Here is a 21,407-nt window from a genome sequence, read left to right as displayed (position 1 = left end):
TCCAGGTTTTATATGTACAGTACTGTGCAAAAGTTTAGGCACTAAAAGTAAAGTGAGGATTCTTACAAAAACAATGTTATTAATTGTTTTTATTTATCAATTAACTTCACACAAAGTGCAGTAAAGAGAAAAAAACCTAAATGAAATCAATATTTCGTGTGACTATGTTTTGCCCTTAAAACAATAGCAGTTCTCCTCAGTACACCTGCACACAGTTTTTCAAGGTTCTTGGCAGGTCTATTGTTCCTGCATCTTGGAGAAGTTGCCACAGTTCCTCCGTGGATTTAGGCATCTCAGTTGCTTCTGTCTCTTCTTGGCTGACTCAATGATGTTGAGATCAGGGCTCTGTGGGGGCCATAACATCTGTTGCAGGACTCTTCTCTCTTCTTTTTGATGAAGATAGGTTTTTATGACTCTGGCTGCATGTTTGGGGTCTTTGTCATGCTGCAGAATAAATTTGGGACCAATCAGATGCCTCCTTGATGGTATTGCATGATGGATAAGAATCTAAACATCATAAGTGCCTAACTTTTGCACAGTACTGTATGTTATGATTATGTTTTATATTTATAGAGAGGCCTTGTGTCAACATCTAGTATAGTATCTAGAGTAAAATCTAGCATAGTTCATGTCCTTCAACATGTGTTGGAGAGCTCATTAGCTCACATGTTTTGGTCCATAGCTCATTTTTGCTTTGGGTCCCCTCTGTAGGTTATTCTGGCCCTACCAGAGCCCAAAACTTAGTGTAGGTGGTGAGAGAGGTCAGGTTATTTTCAGTACAAATACAATTATTTTTATGTGATTAATATAAGAAGCAGTAACATATTAAACATGTCTTATTTTATATTACATTATATCACAATATAACAATACAATATTATTACTATATTGTAATTATTGTGCTTTTATTATATGCTATACCAAATATGCATTATGTACTTAATTATATTATTATGTGTCTGTATGTATTATTCATACCTACACCTATATTCTTGTACTATTATTACTTCATACATTATGGCTGCCATGAGTTGCATTATTGGACTTCTTTTGCACAACTGACAAGTATATAGTATAAGTTATTGTAAAATACGCATCTTTTGAAGGTCACCTGTACAATTTCTTTAATTTCTTGTTTTATCTTTATTCATTTAACTCAAATAGTTCTTTATCTGTTTTCTTACCTTTAACTCTTACCTCTTCTCTGAGATAGAGCAGCCTCTGCTGGCTGTTTTGGTGATGTTGTTTAAGTCAATGTCCACCTGTGTGTGATGCTGATATGTGTGCATCTCACTTATGTAAATAAGTCTGTGATGGCAATGGGCTTAGATGAGATGCGTATACAAGTTTTTGTGGGGTTCCTGGATATTGGATGTGTTGAGCAGGAAGTTGTTGCCATGGCACCGAGCAACAGCTTGGTACATATAAATTTACTATTTACACATTTTAATGTGTTTTCCTACCCTCAAGCCAACCAACAGACACTCATTTCCGTATTGTATAAAAATCTGTAATAGTGAAGTATTTGAGGTAAAATATGCAAACGTAACAGTCCTGTGTGTAATGTGTCAATTCATCCAGCAGAGGGTGACCTTTCAGCATCTCCAATAGCAGAAAAACTTACCAGTGGCCTCCTGAACAACAGGTACAATGGAAGAAAACAATAGTTTAGGGAATTCTATGTTAAAGAAGGACACAAATAAATTTAAACTCAAGGCAATTAATATTATTTCATTATCTGAGTCTTCCAACATTACTGGGATGGTTAAAAATGTATTTTTGCATATGATCCTCTATACCTACTGTAACTAACTTACTGTATTACTTACAAAATGAAGTAATATCGCTGCTGGGTAAGAAAACAGAAAGTGTGAAAAAAAAAAAAGCATTAGTTGTCATACAATTTATTGTAAAATTACAATATACTTACAAAGACCACCGGGGTACACTTAGGTAAGAAAATAATGCGTTTTAGGAAAATATACTGTAAGATGTTTTGAAATATGGAGTGCTTGTAAAGAACATAAAGTCTGGAAAAGGGATGTATGGTTTTTTTTATACTATATGGCTACTATTAAAAATATAGGGGTACTGTAATGTAATTTTGGGATAGGAAGATTGAAAAAGAAGCTTAAGTATTAGAAAGGTAGACATACAAATTCAGCTGAACAGAAAATGAGTTGTCTTGGGAGAAAAGCCTTGGTCTTGTCAGAGCAGATATTTCATAAATAATAAATCAGTCAAACTAAAAATGATGAAAATGTATATCCATAGCACTTATCAAAATCATCAATTATAAAGTGCTTAACAAAACCAAACATTTATCAAATCAAAGGAAAATCAGCTGAATAGTGAAAATGTTTGAATAGCAAGAACAAAATACCGATATACACACTAAAATACAATATGTATACACATTAGCAAGTTAAAATGATCAGAAAGCCAAGAGATTTTTTTTTTTCAAATGACAAGTAATAAATAAGTGGTCAAATCATTTATGAAACACCCTTGCAACCAGTTTAAAGCTGAAATGCAGGACTTTTGTCTCCCCCTTCTGGCAGTGAGAGTAAAGGAGGGCGCTCGGCTGTGATTGACAGATATACCCATGCAGCATGTGCACCCAGAATGACAGGCACACAGAGAGGGCCAGTCAAAACAGATATGTTTTGATGGTCCACCGGCCCAAAAATGTATTTTTTGACTGTCCACAGCCCATCAGGATTTGTTTGTACACCACTGGACGTAACCTATTGTTGTGGTTGTAAAATGGTGGATAACTTGTTTTGAGTGTCACACAACCCCTGCTAAATGATTTGTTTCACTATCAGAATTTGATCCATTCGGTCCTATAACATTTGGAAAGTCTAGAAGAGCTGAACAATTAATGGCCAAATGGTCAGCACGGGAATGTCATGCCTGACATGAGATTTAAAAACTCTGTATACTTTTAAATACAGAGAGATTTACCTGGCGGTGAAAGGCTTAATCAGCATTGTGTAAACTCGTTTGGCAAGGGCTTGAGTGTTACAGACATTCATTTATATGTAAAAGTTCCGCACTGCAGGTTTAAGAACATCGAAAGGAGAGTAAGATGTTCTCTTTTCTTAGTTTTTATTAAGATTCAAGCTGCCACATTCAACAGATTTCATTGAGGTTTATTTGACAAATGTAATCTTTGACAGGACGACTTTGTTCATGCTGAAACTAGGAAAAACATGGGGCGATAGCAACAGAAAATCATCTTTGAAGAAGAGACAGTTCCATGAGAAATTAGCTGACATCTAATGATAACGCCATAATTACAATCAGACATCTGGAAGTGTTGCATTGTGTTGTTACCAATGAGCCTATAGGTGACGAGTTTCTCTAAAGTCAGGTTATTTTCACTACAGTGCGTGTGCAGAAATTCTCTCTTCTTTGAGTTTTGTTGTCACTGAAGAAAACATAAAATAAGATACAAAGCTGCAGATCTTGAAACAAAAAAGGGAAAGTGTTTCTTGTTACTTGTTCTTGGACATATGTTTTAATTTACATAGGTTTATCTGCATGTAAGTGAATGTACTGTGATTACAGTGATCAACAGGAATGCAGTAAGTTTACTATTGCAACTCACATAACCTGTACTTACACTGTAATTGAAGTGCAAAACAGTTGAACACTGACGTTTTACATTACATCTCACATAGCCTATAATTACTCTGCAATTAAAGTGAAATTAAGGGATTCTTATCACAGCCTGCATACCCAGTTTTCACTCAGTTTCAGGTGTTAAAGGTGTGCAGGTGTTGTTTATTGTACTTGTGAAACCCACAACATTGTATTGTAAAATGCTAAAAATACCTAAAACTTTCTTTATTTTTTCTTTACCGTACCCAAGTATGTTTAGTAAATATAGTATTTTACCATTTTAAATAACATACATATATCAATTTTATAGCTAATTTCAGAATGCACTCTTTTCCCCAGGCTTCTTGTTTTTTTCTCTACTAACAATGGAAATTAACCCATAGATATACACTCTTTATTTAAAATGTGCATTTAACTTTTTAAGTATAGTCTACCGTCATTTTTCAATTAATTATACAAAAAACTTGAGAATATTAGTATTGTAACCACGTTTTTTTCCTCAAGTTGTATTTGTTAGCACATAAAGATATTAAAATACCCTTTAATTAATAAATACATGTTCAGTAATTAATATTATTAGCATTACCAGAAATACATTGTTTAATATACTGCTAACCAGCATACACAAATGTATATAAACATTACACAGTTTTTAATCTCAGGAAAGAAATTTCTCTCCTTCCTAAAAACATTGTTATTTTTTACCAGAGGGCTTGTTTAATACCCCAGTAAAAATAATAAAGACTCAATGTCGTTATTTAAAAAGCACTCCTTTAAAAAAGATCTTACAGTGTGATTTTCAAATGTAATTGTAACATAAATCATTATCAGAAATACACTGCCAGCTGGCAAAAACGTGAGATATAAAAAGTATGTTCACAACTGATGTCACAAGCACTGAAATATATTGTGATGTGCATTTCCCAGAGTTTCACAAATGTTTTGTGGACAGTTTTGACATAAAACCGCTGCTGTTATGGCTCTATTTTAGTGTCAGGATGTACTCTTTATTTCTTGCCATTTAAATAATAGATGATCTCTGAGCTCTGCCATCTCTGTCACCAGGATTTTCTGTCATGCGGAGAGTGTACAAGTCTGTGAAAGTCTGAAATGCCTCTTGATTTGATGGCTTATTTGACGTTGCAGTGGGTAGGTCTTTTGCTGGAGTGCACAGAATTTTCAATCTCTGTGTGGAGAAAGAGCAACAGACAAAATCATCTACAATACAGTTGTTTTTTTTAATTTTTTCAAATAAATGCCGAACACAGCAGTGCCTGCCTTTGTCAACTTCTTTTGTTGCAGACAGCTACACACTTTTTCTGATTCACATAGAATTGCCTGCCACTTTGTTTAACCAGCCAGTGAAGAGCTTGTGCTCAAGTTTTCCAAATTATAGGCCAAAAATGTTGTTTGTAACTGCCCTCCACAACACATAAAGTAGATTTTTGCTAATCCGAAACCACATTGGCAGGACAATGCCTTTTTAAAACGTTTCCAAAAATAAAACTCTTTTCTGATATGACACCGTTATAGGTTTGGTTAGGTTTAGGCACAAAACCAACATGATTAGGGTTAGGGAAAGATTGTGGTTTGAGTCTGGTCAGGGACTCTCTCGTCTTCATTTCTATTCATCTACTGTCTGTACTAAGGACTTCAAAAAAATGCCCATAACGATACTAAAATAAAAAGGTTAGGGAACAATTGTGGTTATAGTTAAAAGAAACCAGCATTGGCTGTTGGTTAGGAAACAGGAACCAAACAGCTGTCTCCCAGTCCCTGTGGCATTTTGGTGACTTGTCATTCCACCCCAACCTCCTCCCTCTGTGGACTTAGTGGCTCTACAACAACTTTACAGAACTTCTTCCTTTACTCCCGACAGATAAAGAGTCATGTTGGTCTTTGTCACTTGAACCTGAACACATGCTGTTTAGTGGACCCCCCCCCCCCTAGATCGTAACCTCCTCCAGACAGGCCTGATAAACCTGAAGAAGTCACTAGTGCAGCAGCAACAGCACGATTTTTCAACAGCTTCCCACCAGTCGCTTTACCTGCTCTACCTGCGTCTCTGTGGTGGTGGACAAGAGCCACACAGGCATCCCATCCAATGAACCACGCTAACTGATTTTTGATGAAGGTCAAAACAAATATCTGATTTTATCATTTCTGATTCAGCAAGAATTGTAACACAAAACTCTTAGTACTCCAATAATAACAGTATTTAGAACAGTCTATGAAACAAAAACTCTCTGATGATCGCTACTGTACCTTTAGAGCAGGCTGATTTGGTAAAAATGTGCACCTTTAACAGAAACTACTTTATATTATCAAAAGGTAAACATCTGGTCTAACAATGTACCCATTATGACACACCTGTGAAAATGTGTTTTCAGTACAAAACTGAACTTCTATTGTACATCTGCACTAACTATTCTAACTCTATTGTCTGATCTACTTTTTTTTTGTTACAGCAACAACACGTGACCATACCTGTCTTAGTGTTCCAGGAGTGACACTCATAGCATACAGCATCCATCCAGGAACCATAAGAGTTGACGAGAGAGTAAAGAATCCTCCGATGGTGTAGCCCCACCAGGGGTATTCATAAGTGTTGTTGAATTTGAGTGGTGTGTATTTGACCAAGGCAAAGAGAAATGTGCACTAGAAAAAGCAGAGAGAAAAGAAGAAAAGGCATCAAAACAGATCCAGGATCAGATTACTAATTAGTGGGCTTTTACACAAAGAAAAGGGAATTCAAATCCAGTCATACCTGGCATGACATACAAAATGAGATTAAAAAATGTTTAAAAATAGAGGTGCCATTAGAATCATCTTACTTTCTTGTAGAAATATTGCCAGAAAATTTATAAAACAATAGTCAGATATCATTACTGAGAATTCTTCTTTCAGTGGCCAAAAAGATGATTACGGTCTCATGGCTGAAACCTCAGCCCCCCATTGTGCCCCCATAGTGACACAATGGAGAGAGAAGATATAGGATGTCTATTATATGAAAAACATAACAAGGTTGTAACAAGGTTACAACTAAAGACAGAGGTGTTCTTGACGAAATGGTCACCTATTATTTATTTTCTTTCCCACTGAGGAGAATGATGTTCACATTCATCTTCTTATTTAAATTATTATTATTTTTTTTATTTTTTTTGGTGTATTTATTTGTAACTTTTTTTGTATTGTTTTGCTTTGTTTTTTTTAAATTTGTTTACCTATTTATTTATTTTATTTATTTACGTATTATTATTATTATTATTATTATTATTATTATTATTATTATTATTATTATTATTATTATTATTATTATTATTATCATTATTCATTTTATTTACTTATGCACTAATAATGGCTCCCATGCACTGATAATGGCTGTATGGATGATGGACACATGGACACATGATGGAAGGTCAAAAATCATGAACAGACCCTTAACATTGCTTCATTTACACCTGTATTAATGTAAATATTTGAAAAGCTGATTGTCTGTATGACTGCACTTGAGAAAAGGAAATAAAATAAGTTCCAAAAAAAAAAATCCAGTCATACAAGTTTTCATAACCTCACAATTTTCACTATTGTTGATACCCTCACGCTAACATTGATTGCTGCTGCAGCTCCTTCAACCACCCTAAATTTTCTTTTAGGGTGAAGCTTTTAGCATTGTTGATTCTGCTAACATCTAATATCCATGTGTGTTTGCAGCCCTCTCTATATTCTCTATGTGGTTCTATATAATGTAATTCATCTGTTTTTCATGAAAGGAATTAGTTCTCAAAGTTAGACCCTCTCTGCTGCTCTGGTGTCTTGAGCGCTCCCTCAAGGAGCAAAACTTTCTTTAAAAAACAAAGCAAACTGTAAAATCATTTGCTTTAAATGATCAACTTAGTGACATATCCTTTCCTGAAATAACAAAAGTTCTGTTATCCCTTGTCTACTGGACTTTGTTTTTGGCCAATGCAATGCTTGAAAAATTATGAACCTTGGTCTTATTCTTTTCTTCAAGTAAATAAATAGCTGCAGATTAAGTTCTCATATCTACATTCTTTGGATCATCATATAATTCAACATTTCTTTAGAAAAAACAAGCCGGTGGTGAACTAATAATTTACACAGATCTTTAAAACATTTCATTCAAAATTACACTTAACAGCACATTTAGTAGTTCACATTCAAAAAATCTTAAATTAAAATTTTTAATTACTTTTCAGATTTCTCTTCTCATTTTCCTAACGTCTAACTGTATATGGAGAAAGAATATATCTACTTTTTAAAAACTGCACATATTTCTACTCTCTCATAGCTCAGGTGAAGCTATAACTTGTTAATGGTTTGCTCCTCATATTGATGTTAAAATCATCCAAATGTGTTGTTTTTTTCCTTTATCTATTATAATGTGGCTTTTAAGAGTGGGGGAAGTTTACCTCAGAAAATAATGTATGTTTACTGTTGCAGAATTAAATGATTTAAGAATACGTCTTACTAAATATTTTGTGTGGATTGTTTTCATTCAGTGGATTATCTGCTTGTAAAATGTTGTCACGCTTTTCACTCTTAAGCTCTTTCACCTTTTTCTTTCTATTTCTTTCACCTTTAGGCACTTAAGCTTATTGAATATGCTGCATACCTGTCATTCTGAAGTTCTCCTACTTAATTTGCAAGTTATTACATTTGTTTTCTTCCTAAAGTGTATGAAGACATTTAATAGCCTTGTTGAGTTGCAGCACAATACCCCACCAGTGTACTGTCTTCCATCTGGTGGAGACATGGACTGACTTTAGGACAGAAGTCTCTGGCAGCTGTCAGATACACTTGCTTGTTAGTAAAGCATGAACAATGTTACTTGGGAGACATGCCTACATTTCCAATACTTACAGTACAGATAGCTGGTGTGAAGTACTGCCAACAATATTTCATAAAAGGCCACGGTCGATATCCAATCATGTCCTTTATATTATCATAATGACGATCTGCACCTTTGGAAAATGAGTAAAATAATAAGTTAGCTACATTAGTGTTATGGCCTCACACAGCTTTTTTTTTGTAATTTTCAAATTTATAAATAAAAACATCAGTATTACCTATGGATCATGTATCTCTGAGGCTGTATGATGCTTACATTGTGTGAAATACTCAAACTCAAGAAATTTTCCATCACATTCTCAATGTTATGTGTATGATTTTGTATCCGACTCCTCAGAAGTCGGCCCCACAAAGTTGGTGTGTTAGGGTGTTCCCAACCTTTTTGGTTTGTGACACTTTAAAACAAAACAATGTCTACTTGTGACCCATCACAGGTTACATATGTTGATGATGTTTAATTTGAACAATTTTATGAATAATTTACAAGAAAAAGGGGTAATGTGAAAAAACATGAGATGTGTTTTCTGCTTTTCTGTCTTGTTAACTGTCTAGCAAACTCTCAGATTGATTTTGTAACACTACTAGGGGTCCTGATTTAAAAACTGCTTGGCTGTACAACATGATTTCATACACACAGCAATCCAACAGAACAACAGCTCCAGCGGATTGTACGAAGTTAAAAGTTCTCCTTACCATAGACCCATCCAATACAGACAGACTGAAGAACAGCAAAAAGTAGGAGTGTCATCCCACTGCAGGCATAGTAGTCAAACAACTGGAAAATATAAAGGCCTCCCTGGTAAAACAAGGAGAAACAGAATTCACTGAAAGGTTGTTATTATATTATCCACACTCTGTGTTTGTCTAACATTTACTCTGAGTGTATGTTCCAAATACGGCAAAACAATACATATTTTGCAGGAGTTTATTGTTCCCATGAATATGAGACTTTAGGGTAAATAAAGGTTCTTTCCCGTTTCTCCTCTGATACATAGGTACAAATGATTGTACTTCAAATCTTTCTTTTAGGTCATCTATCCCTCTTGTTTATAGCTTCAAATACTTGTAATTGTTTTGTGTGTTTTTATAGCTATAAATCTGTAATTATTACATTGTTACAAATAAAGACTTAATTGATTAGAGAAATGTCAAAAACTACTCACCTGTGTAACCATCAGCAGGCCAATAAAGAAACTTCCAACACTAATGGCAAGAAGAAGGAGTTTGCGGCGGCAGTTGTTTTGAAAGAAGGAGGGATACATGTCGGAGATGGTTGTGACCAACGCCTCTTGATATACAAACTATGGTGATAAAAGAGATTTTTTTTTTGTATTTATACAAAAGAAATAGTGTAATGATAGCATTCCAAACAGTGTTGATATGTAGTCCTACCTCACTGTCTAATCCTAAGAAGATGATCATAATAAAGAAGAAAATGGCCCAGAGCTGGGGGAGTGGCATTAGAGCTACAGCACGAGGATAAGCAATGAATGCCAACCCTGGACCTGTAAAGATTTAAGATCAAATGGTCTTATTCTTAAATAATTCAAATAGTGTCAATCCAAAAACGCATTGATAAACTTCCATACCTGATTCAGCCACCATTGATATGTCCACACCTTGCTCCTTTGCCATGAAACCAAGAACAGAAAAGATGGCAAAGCCAGCTACAAAGCTGGTTAAACTGTTTAACAGGCACAGGTAAACTGTGTCTCTGTTGAAGGAATATTGAAAAAGAATGTTAAAACTGAACCTGTGCTCTGATCCAAACTACAGTAAGTAGTAAGAAGTTTAAGCAAAATTTAATTGAGTAGTCAGTGAAAATATAAAAATACAAACCTGTAGCAATTGTTGTTGTACTTATTGTAACTTCCTAAAGATGTCAGAACACCTGTGCAAACTCCATAGGAGTAGAAAATTTGGCTGCCAGCATCCATCCAAACCTGAGGGGTTTGTAAGAGGTGTGTTCAGTTTAGGTTTATTAGAAAGCAACCCCACATCCTGGAAATTACAATGATGGTCAATACTACTGATTGCTACTAATTAAGAAACGTTTTTAATGAGGGTATCTGCCAAGTCATAAAACATTCATTGTCAAAGTATTTAATTTGTTTTCTCACAATATGCCCTTGCAATGCAAAATTTGCTCATAGCAACTAAAGCATGATTAACATTTTTAGCCATGCTAGCAGTGTAGCTCTATAGATGTCAATTGGTCGGTCAGCAACTACTGGTTTAGTTGCCATTATATTTTGTACAGACATCCATGGTCCCCAGATGATAAAGCATACTGTCTTTGATGATCCTCTGGCTTATTTTCTAGTGCCACCATGAGGTGCAAATTTGTGATTGTGAGTGAAATGTCTCAACAACTACTGGATGGATTGTCATGAAATTTGGTTCCGACATTCATGTTCCCCACAGGATAAATTGTAATAAAGATGGTGATGCCCCATCTTTCCATTTAGAGCTGTCTTCAGGTCAGTTTTTTATTTGTCAGATACTTTTGTTTATGACTAAATACTTGTAAAACTAATGATGCTCCCATCAGCCTCAACTATACTGTATGTAGTGCTACTTAGCATGCTAACATGCTAAACTAAGATGGCAAACGTAGTAGGCTAAACATTATTCTTGTTTAACATAATGGTGTTAGCACTGTGTCATTGTGAGCATGTTAGCATGTTGACTGTAGCTGAAACACAGCCTCAAAGAGCTCATAGACTCTTAGTTTAGATTATGGCTAAATTTTAGTACTCAAAGCGCTTGGTTAAGGTTAGAGAAAGATTGAGGTCTTGGTAAAACAGTGAAAAAGTCAAAAGTTATTTGTAGCACAAAACAGGACATGTTTACTTTGTTGACGTTCAATCAGAACCACAATCAATCCCTAACCGTCACTGAAGTGCATTTATTGCCTAAACCTAACCACAGACAAGACTCTGGTCCCTCCACACCGCCACCTCCCTACGACTTTCATGCTGTACAAGAACAGAATGAGTAAACATAACTCAGGCAGCAATTATATTTCCTTCAAGAAACGCAATCTGAATGTCTACAAGATAGGGTTGAACAATGATTATAATTACAGCAACATTTAAATTTGTAATAGCAGTAATAGTGTAGTACCTCTGGATCAGCGAGGCGGGATGGGTCTGGGTAGAGGTAGAACATTATTCCTTCTTTGGCCCCCGGTAATGTAAGACCACGAACAAGCAACACCACCAGCATAATGTATGGAAATGTGGCTGTGAAGTAAACCACCTAAGACAGAAACAACAGTCAAAAGATAGAAGAATATTTTAAGAACAAGTTTACTCTATAATGTAGTTACAAGTAGATATTTTGGTATTTGTTAGTATTACTGAACAGTATTTGGCAACAATTATAACTTCTCCTACGAAGACATATTTTATATTATTACAGTCATCATCTTGTTTGTTATGTTATGTATTAAACATTTGTATACTACTTATAAATGCTAAATTAGGGGACTTAAAGTGTTGCCAACATTAACATGAAGATTTTTCTGTACCTTTCCTGTGGTCTTCACGCCGTTCCAGACACAGAAGTAGCACAAAATCCAGGCAAGAAGTAGACAAAGAGCCAAGTCCCAACGAATATTACCGATTTCTTCAATTCCACTAGACAGCCCCAAGATTCTCCTCCTGTAACAAAGTTTAGTAAGGAACATACAACAAAAAAACAACTGCCCTTATATGATGCTTTAATTCATACTATTGTACTTACTCCCAAAATTCTACAACTGAAGACGTACTATTTCCATGCAGGTGCAAAGAGGATGTTTGATTGTGACTGTGCTCAAAACAGCCAGCTTACATGGTGAAAGAATAAGAGAGGTTGTAAAAACCTGATTAGCAGAGTAAACACAACGTACAGTGATATGGTTCATAGATTGAAAATTAAGTCTTGGTACCTGTGTTCCAGCTGTTGTGGCAGCTCGCCCATGGAAGCTCAGACTTGAAGGATGAAAACAGGTAGAGGAATGCCCAAGCCAGTATGATGATGTAATACACCCCAGTGTACAAAACAACCACTTGGCTCCCATAGCCTAAGCCTGTAGAGAGATAGAGAATGCCAAAATTATGAAGAAACACTTTTGTGTTTACTGACATCTGATACTGCAAGAGCAGGAATCTAGTAGATATTAAACCTACTGAAACTAACTTTCAAAATGACTTTCATTCAAGATTCAAACAGCACACAGACTACATTAAATACATCTACGGAGCTCAAGAGGGGCCATGGAGAAGAAAATGATAATTTATGCTCTCTATTTGATAATTTGTGTGCACGGATTACTTCATTAGTGCTCCCAATTTATCCATTTTGCCTCTTCCCCTCTTGTAGAGGCACCAAACGCATTCAGTCAGCTGGAAGTTTGAAGAAAGCAACAGAGAAGACATTTCCCTTGTAACGTCAGTTACTTGTGCTGATGCATGTTGAACATGGATGTATTAAAGAGAGTGTTGTGTGCTGAATGAAGAGCAGGTAAAACTTGTTTTATTTACTTCAGGTTTGTGAGCAATCCTGAAGCTGAGTTTTTATGAACTAGGTGACATCTGCAGGGGCATGAAACTTATAATAGTTAGAAAAAGTCTGTTAGTCACATTGAATACATTTCAGGGATCTCAGAGAGATGGCGGTGGGTGAATTTCCGTTAAATCGAAATCACAAATTATTAGATCGAGAGTATAAATTTGTTATTTTTTTCTTCATGGCCTCTATCAGTTCCATACACATCAAGGCAGCACTAAGCTTTTTGTTTTGGTCACTTGGGGGCAGAGCCACTGAACATCATGCACATGACATATTATGGCCTTATAAAATTGACGTGATAAAATAAGTCAACGTTCAAATGCCTTTTTACATGCGTGGAAACAGACTTTTGAATTGAATTTGATTCATGTAAAAATTGTGTTTATTCAGAAAGCTGTAGGAGGCACAGCAGCTTGCCCTGATGTTCATCATTTTGTGCAATATACATCCTTTTTTTAATCCTCCGAATCTCTATAATGGAGCTGGAGAGCACAAAATTAGCATGACACATAAAGCCTCAATGGCCACATTTATGGGAAATATGCTGCAATCCAGTGCAAGTCAGAAGTCAATAGTTCTGAGTCAGTATTCCCGACTTCCAATCTAAATGTGTCCCACAGCATCTGCTTGGGAAAACACAGACACCTGCAGCAAACTGTACATGCTGGATTTCAACCCAGCCCAACACTACAGCTTTAAGTACATAAAACAGTGAGGTAAGTTAAAAACTACAAGTATCGTACAGTAGCACAGTTGCATTGTATCAAGTGAATGAATTATAAAAGATTTAAAACATGTATGAACTTCAACACAGCAGTTATGTATGGTGGCTTTTTTGCCATCACATAACATTGTTTAAATATTTTCTTATTATTGTAGCTAAAAAAACAAAAAAAAACCAAACAATGAACATTGTGAGTATTTACCTTCAAAAAGGGGGCAGATTTTTCTCCAGCATGTTATTCCACCCTGACTGGTGTACTGGCCCAAAGATGTCTCCAGGAAGAAGAGTGGAATGCCACAGGTGAACAAGAACAAAACATAAGGTATGAAGAAAACCCCTTTAAAACAAAAATAAAACATCTGGTTAAAATATCAGTAATATTGCAATATTTCTTGCACACAATTAAGGATTTGTAAAAACAAGATTGTAGTTGTAGATTGTAAAAGGATTTAGTCAGGTTGTCCAGAGGGTTGTACAGCTGCCAAAGAGGTGTAATAAATCTCACTTTAAGACGTCATAGTCACTTTATAACAAAGCTGGCAGAGCTGAAGCATTTATTTCACCACTGGCATCTGCAAAATGTTGCCCAACAGGCCGACTTTTAACTGAACGCAGCTTAATCCCTGACAAGACAAGCTACAGTACAGCCTTTACATGATGCACACAAGGTTTTTCATCAAACTAAGATAGTTTGCATCACTTTAATTCAACTGATGTGATTTTGTCTTGAGAATACACACTCAGAATTTTGGTTTGGGTCTCTGAAAAATGGGTTTCTGAGTTCTGAGAATCGAGAAACATTGTAGCAGGGGCGTCACTAGAGATTTATGGTTAGGGGGGCTAAGCCTTTACCAGGGGGAGCTGGGGGGAGGATTTTTTTTTTTAAATGGCCCCAAAATGTCTGTTTGTCATGAATTTTTAGAGTAGCAATAAGTGTTTGTAATAGGCACAGATCTAATATGACTTAAATGCTTTCCATCCACTCACAATAGGCACAGATCAAGCAAAGGTATTGAAGTCAAGGAATGCTGTCTCCTCTCTCTTAGATAAGTTGCAGGTCCTACATATGTTATTCATATACAGACTGATGTCTGAACTAAAACTAAAAATGTCATAAAATCATTTAGGCAAGTTTATTCCTAGTATGAGTAATAGGCCTATGTCATAAAATTCAGTATTAATTTTAACTGAAAGCTTAAACAACTCCCGCTCGCTTTCTTCTTGATCACTAACCTCCATCAGACCTGCTCCCTCAGCCCTGTCAGTCTCTTCCATCTTCCTCCTCTCCCCCTCCTTGCCTGTTTTCAGTAACATGTTATTTTATTAAACTCAGGTTGACTCAAGGCTTAATGAGTGATCAACCAGTTTAAGTTTGTATTTGTCTGAACTGGCAAAATCTTCTCACCTGACTGGCCTTTTTGAAGAAATGTCATATTTCCATCTACATGTTGAGCAATTGAGGGATATAAAATTGCATTATGATCAACAAAATGTGACCTTTTCACATTAACTGATTATAAACAACAATCTATGCCTACTGATATGATTGTTTTGAAATACTTAAGAGGCATATGAAAGCAAAGTATACAAAGAGCTGTCAATAACATTATTTCTATCTTTTTCACTCGTTCACACTTTTTTCTGGCTGGCTGGTCAGCTGGCTAGTACAGTAGAAACCATTTATAGTGATCACGTTCAGCTGGGTCAAATTTATCACCATAAGCGGATGATTATTATAACTAATTTTATTGTCTTTATTTCTCATGCAGATTACCATCTAATTGACATTTGTATATTTATTACACAAATAAAAAAGTAATGAAATGGCCAGGTTTGCTATTTACTGTAACGCTTGTTGCGCTGCTGACACCTTCCTGACTCATTTTAAGATGAGAGAGAGAGAGTAGCAGTGGTCAAGTGAGCTGGAAAGTGGATGATGAGAGCGAGCAGTGGTAGCCTGAAAGCCGGTGAATGAGAGGAAGAAAATCTTATTTTCTGATTGTTTCACGGTGGTTACAAATAAACACACCCAGCACCTCTGCACCCCTGATAATGGTGCCGTAGCCGCTAATTACAATATCATATGTGTATCATGAGAGTAAGGCAAAAAAAAAAAAAAAAAAATAGAGGTACCATAATTTTATTTTTCCTCCATGTTTTCATGTGTGAAAAGACCCAAAATGAACTCTGTAAGCGGACTACTTGATTACTATAGCAAATTATTTAAACAGCATTTGTATAGGAATGATTCTGTCCTGAGCTTTTTGATCCATATAAGCGGTTGATCACTGTAACTGTGATATATATGCGGTTTCCACTGTATAATGTTAGTGTTATATGGCCTATCCTCTTGTCTGTTCCTCACTTAAACCTAAGGTTAGCTAACGTTAAGTAAGTAACAAACGAGTAACAACTTGATAGCTCACTACATTGACCATCATTTGCCACAAATTCATATTGGAGCTAGATATCTTCACTCTGTAACTACTTCACCCTGTATATTATGTTTATTTTGATAAAATCTTCGCCAACATCTTGTCCCTTCAGTTGTTTCTGACTACCGTTAGTCTCTACTGCATGGATGTACAAAGAGAACTGGATACAGCGTCGGAGGTGGGGCCCCATTCATTCCTATGAGAGTTCCTCTTCCGCATTGTGCGGCCCATAGAGCAAGCGCACTAGTGACTTTCGCTGGCCGAGTCGGCTACTTCCATTTTAGCCCTCCAGCTAACTTGAATGGGGATTAAACAATTCAATCATGTGGCTCTTCTAGGCTTTTGAAATGTGATCGGACCAAACGGATTTAATTCTGATAGTGAGACAAGTCATGTTGCAGGGGTTGTGACTCTCAAAAATATGTATCCGCTGATTTACAGACGTCTCTTTCACCATGTAAGTCTATGGGAAAAAGTCTTTTTGGGCCAGTGTGTATCACGTGACGTTGTAATTACACGGTATGGCCGCTATGTCAAATTTGCTTCAAAGCCTGGCGCTCTTCCTGTATCCAGTTCTCTTTATACATCCATGCTCTACTGTGGGCTCTGAACGGGCAGCACAGCCAATGGAAACGCTGGATTAGAGCAGCAGCAGCCTCTCCCAGGTCCTAGTGCCTGGCGTTTTAGGTACATTGTGAATGTGGGGAAGCAATGGCACAATTCTATCGACTTTAATGAAAAATGAATGAAGAAAAAACTATTGATGATTTAAGCTAATAATGTAGATTTATTTTGGGGGGGCTAAAGAAGATGTAAGGGGGGCTGTAGCACCCCTAAAATAGGCCTAGCAACGCCCCTGCATTACAGCAGAAGCAATAGCAGTAATTCCACTCTGTGTCACCGAAGATCATTTAATTCACATTAAAATAAAAGACCAACACAACAAAGATTTACCTCCTCCATTTTTGTAGCAAAGGTACGGAAACCTCCAGACATTTCCCAGACCAATAATGTGTCCTGCGACTGCCAGGATGAATTCCATTTTACTGGCCCATTGGTCCCTCTCCTGAGGTTTAGGTGGAGTAGGTCCCGGTCTGGTCCCAAGGTTCATCAGACTCATCTTCACCGGGGAGTTCCGTTTTTGGTCCATTTCGACCTTTAGTTAGTGTTAAATTGGTGTCTGTCAGTGTGCCATACAGTAGAAGTATATTATACTGTACACAGGGATACATGTTGGTTTATATTAAATGATCTTAGACTTTGGTTGAAAATTCTTTTTTTTCATTTAGTATTTTAGATAATGATGGAACATTCTCAGGTTTCTCTCCAATATTCTCAGATTTCACTCCACATTAATTATTTCCTGAATGGCCTATCACATACAAAAATTTTACTCAGGTTGGGTCAATATAGCACCAACACAATACTGGGTTAATGTTACCCAGAAAGCCACTCAAGACAAGGGGTTGTTTCGACACAGTTTTAGTGTTATTTTTTATTTTACTTTTGAGTTATTTATGCATGAGATTATCATAAAGTGGGCATGGCTGTAAAGGGGAGACTCATGGGTACCCACAGAACCCATTTTCATTCAGATATCTTGAGGTGAGAGGTTAAGGGACCCCTTTGAAAGTGGCTATGCCAGTTTTTCCCTTGCCAAAATTTAGCCTAACTTTGGAGCGTTATTTAGCTCCCTTCCCAACAAGCTAGCAAGCATGACATTGTTGGTACTAATGGATGCCTTAGGTCATCTAGTTTCATATGATACCAGACTCTTCTCTCTAGCTTTAAAACAAAGCCCGCTATACCCTCGTATACAGCACAGAGGCTTTTTAGTTGTGAACATGCAGGTCCTCTATCATCCACCAGGGGGTACTGCAGCACCCCCGGCACCCCTACTTCCCACTGCCTTGTCTGCAAAAGATTACCCTTGTTTCCTGAGTTACATGTACAGATAAACTACTATACATTACAGTGTTTTTCAAAGCATGTGTATGCTGTTTTGGAAATATAAATTTACCTCGACTAGCTTATCAAGGTTATCTGAACAAAAAATGCATTGTTTGTATATGATGCCTGGCAGCTTAGTAACAGAGATCACTCTAATACAACTAAATAATGTGACTGCAAAGCTGTCTGTTATTGTGATCCAAGACAAACATTTATGCATGATATTGTTTGCATTTTGTTTACAGGGTTGTAGTTCTTTTAACCTTCAGTGTCAACCAGTTTAGCAGTTATCAGAGCCCCATTCACTGCAATTACATTTCCACCTAAAACAAATGTCATATGTGACCAGAGGACAGGGCTCCTGGTGGTTTGAGACAAATATCACAGTGATGTTTGTATCACAAATGTAAAATATTGTAGCATCTCAAGTAAATTAGGCACAGGCTCAAATTTGACAGTCAGACTATCACTTGGTTCATGTTTAACTGGGTTTTCTGTCTACTGCCAAATGCATAGCTACCACTGTGCACTAACATTTAGGTACCTGGGTATTTTTACCAAAGCAAAAGTGGAGTCCACTCCTGAACTGATGGAGTTTGAAAATAATATCTACTTTTATCTCAAAAAAAAAAAAAAAAAAGTATTTTATCTCCTGATTAAAGTCATTTTAATTGACAGATCATTTGAGGCAGAAACTCAAAACAATTGCAATTCATTTACAGTAGATTAATCAATAATAAATTCAAGATATTTTTAAAGGGTAATATACGTACATTTCCTTTAGAAAACTATTCAAAATATGGGGCTTATGGTTATATTTTTTCCCTTAGACTTCACATTCTATGAAAAGATGTACTAAAGGAATTTGAGAAACTCCAGACTGAGTTGTATAAATAACCAATTCAAAGCAAAACCTAAAACTAAACTTGTATAATATATAGTGTACGATAAGTCAAATATTTAAGGTGCACACTTACCTGGAGCAGCTGAAGTGTTGTCTCCTCTGAGAACTGTTTCTGAAAGAAGACACCACCCCTTCTCCAAGAATAAGTTAGGTGAAATGAGTTTCTGTGAGGAGTGGCCACTGAGATTAACATAAAGAGTCTCCTCTTGAGACCAGTAGAGCAGGGTACTCAGTCTCACTCACTTGCACACAGTTTGGTGTCAATGTCTGTTTTGTCTGTTTCCCAAGATAAAAAGATAACCACTTAGGGGGCTTCTCCTTTATCTTGGGCCTACAGACTTGCATATAGCACATTTGTTCCTTTCTTGTTGTTCTGTGAAATACATTTGAGGGGGCTAGATGATATTAGAAAGTGTCGTTGCTTGTTACTTTTTCATAAATCAATGGCAAAATCTAGTTTCTTCTTGGGCTAAATTAATGCTTTGTGTCATCTACTATTATGTTATCTGCCATTAAGATTAAGCCATTAAGTCTTAATGATAATTCCACCTGAATTTTTATTTAAAGCTACACTTTCAATTTAGTTTGAAGACTACTTTGGACAGATCTTCTCTCTCTTCACATTCGTGTCACAATGCATAACAAGAGGAACAGAAACATCTAATCAGCGGATAGGATTTCTCACCTTTCGCAATCTCATTTTCTCCCAGAAAAATAAAGCCAAAAACAAATGTGTTTTTTATTTGGAATCTGGTTGTGATGAAGTGTGTCTTTAAATAATTATATATATAATCGCCAATTTTACATAAGCATAAATTGTAAAATGAAAAAAAATCCTTTTGAAAGTGCTAAATGTCCCTAAAAAAAAGTATACTGCCTACATTTAGATATCAGCAGGCTTTGTTCAGAGTTGAACGATGAGTGAAGCCACAGTCTCACAGTGAAGACAGGACTTCTGGAGTGCTGTGTGCAGTCACTGGGGCTAAGCTAACTGTTGATGGTCAGTGAATATCTCCAAAGCTGCATGTTAAACCACACTGTCACTTTAAAAAACTGACATTCTTGTCTGGTGAAAGAGCAGGTTTAAGATAATGAAGATATCTGAAGAACATTTAAGGAAAACTTTAATTTAGACACAGCTTGAGTATGAAAGGGGCCAAACACATACAAAATTTTGTCATACAAGTCATATAAGTCTCTGTTGGAGTAATAATATTGTTCATGTAGTCATAACCAAGATGTTGTAGTGTGTCTGTAAACATATTATACTTAATGAGTGTCCTCTTTTCAAAATAGTAGGATATAAAATACATTACATAATATACATTAAAATACATTTTGAAGTCACGTTATATGGAAATATACCAATATTGAGTATTTGGCAAAAATATTGTTACATTTCATTTTGATTTTATAGACCAGATGTACTGCTAACAGTGCAGGCAACAGGATTAAACTCTGAATATTAGAAAGCATCTCTATTTTAGAATCCTGTAATAGTAAATGTATATACAGTAATTTGCAAAGTTTTAGGTTTAGATGTTTAGATTCTTGTCCATATATGCAATACCATAAGGGAGGTCTGATCGGTCCCAAATTTATTCTGCAGCATGACAACGACCCCAAACATATAGTCAGAGTCATAAAGAATTATCTTCAGCAACAAGAAGAACAGGGAGTCCTGCAACAGATGTTATGGCCCCCACAGAGACCTGATCAACATCATGGAGTCAGTCTAGAGGTAACATGAAGAAACAGAAGCAACTCAGACGCCTAAATCCACAGAAGAACTGTGGCAACTTCTCCAAGATGCAGGAACAACTGACCTGCCAAGAACCTTGAAAAACTATGTGCTATCCAAAACCCTTGTTGTAATCAGGGCAGCATTATATAAATACTGACAATGTGAACTAAAATTTCTCCAACACAACCCAAAAAGTGCTCGACTAATTACCAAAAGACGAAAACAAGTCTGATTTTTTTTTTCACATTTAATTTATTTGATTGTGTTTCAAAGCTTCTTCCGCACTGACTATAATTCTGGTGAAGATACTAAAGTCCTTTTTTAAATTTTTGCCAGAAACAATTACATTTAAATTAGAATTCAAAAACTTATGATGTGTAATTTGTCTGCAACTTAGAATGTAAATCACTAAATCTTTAATGTGTGTACTTAAAATCATGTGAAATGCTTCAAACAACTGCATGCCTTTTTAAAATAAATATATTTATTCATAAATAACATTGATCCCTGGACCAGCAGGATAAATGGGGAAAGAGAAAGAGCAGTGATTGCCAGTCCCTCATTAGTGGAGCTGCTCAGTGGTCAAGAGATCAG

General features: G+C 36.1%; 1 protein-coding gene across 1 annotated transcript; it reads right to left on the bottom strand.

Annotated features, from left to right (window-relative positions):
• Positions 1–4,129: 4,129 nt before the first annotated feature.
• slc6a22.2 (solute carrier family 6 member 22, tandem duplicate 2) lies at positions 4,130–17,293 on the bottom strand. The gene is made up of 14 exons (XM_042406201.1): positions 17,170–17,293; positions 13,983–14,117; positions 12,434–12,574; positions 12,247–12,331; positions 12,032–12,164; positions 11,626–11,760; positions 10,339–10,442; positions 10,089–10,213; positions 9,892–10,004; positions 9,663–9,800; positions 9,193–9,295; positions 8,512–8,612; positions 6,115–6,285; positions 4,130–4,813 (listed from the first exon to the last, which is right to left on the bottom strand). Exons 1-14 carry the CDS (start codon positions 17,255–17,257, stop codon positions 4,649–4,651), a joined length of 1,737 nt encoding a protein of 578 aa, XP_042262135.1. The 5' UTR covers positions 17,258–17,293; the 3' UTR covers positions 4,130–4,648.
• Between the last annotated feature and the right edge of the window lie 4,114 nt (positions 17,294–21,407).

The sequence above is a fragment of the Thunnus maccoyii genome, chromosome 3 (genome assembly GCF_910596095.1).
Source record: "Thunnus maccoyii chromosome 3, fThuMac1.1, whole genome shotgun sequence".
Taxonomy (NCBI): domain Eukaryota; kingdom Metazoa; phylum Chordata; class Actinopteri; order Scombriformes; family Scombridae; genus Thunnus; species Thunnus maccoyii.
The sequence above is the reverse complement of the archived record's forward strand: the minus strand, read 5'-3'. Positions and strand labels throughout refer to the sequence as shown.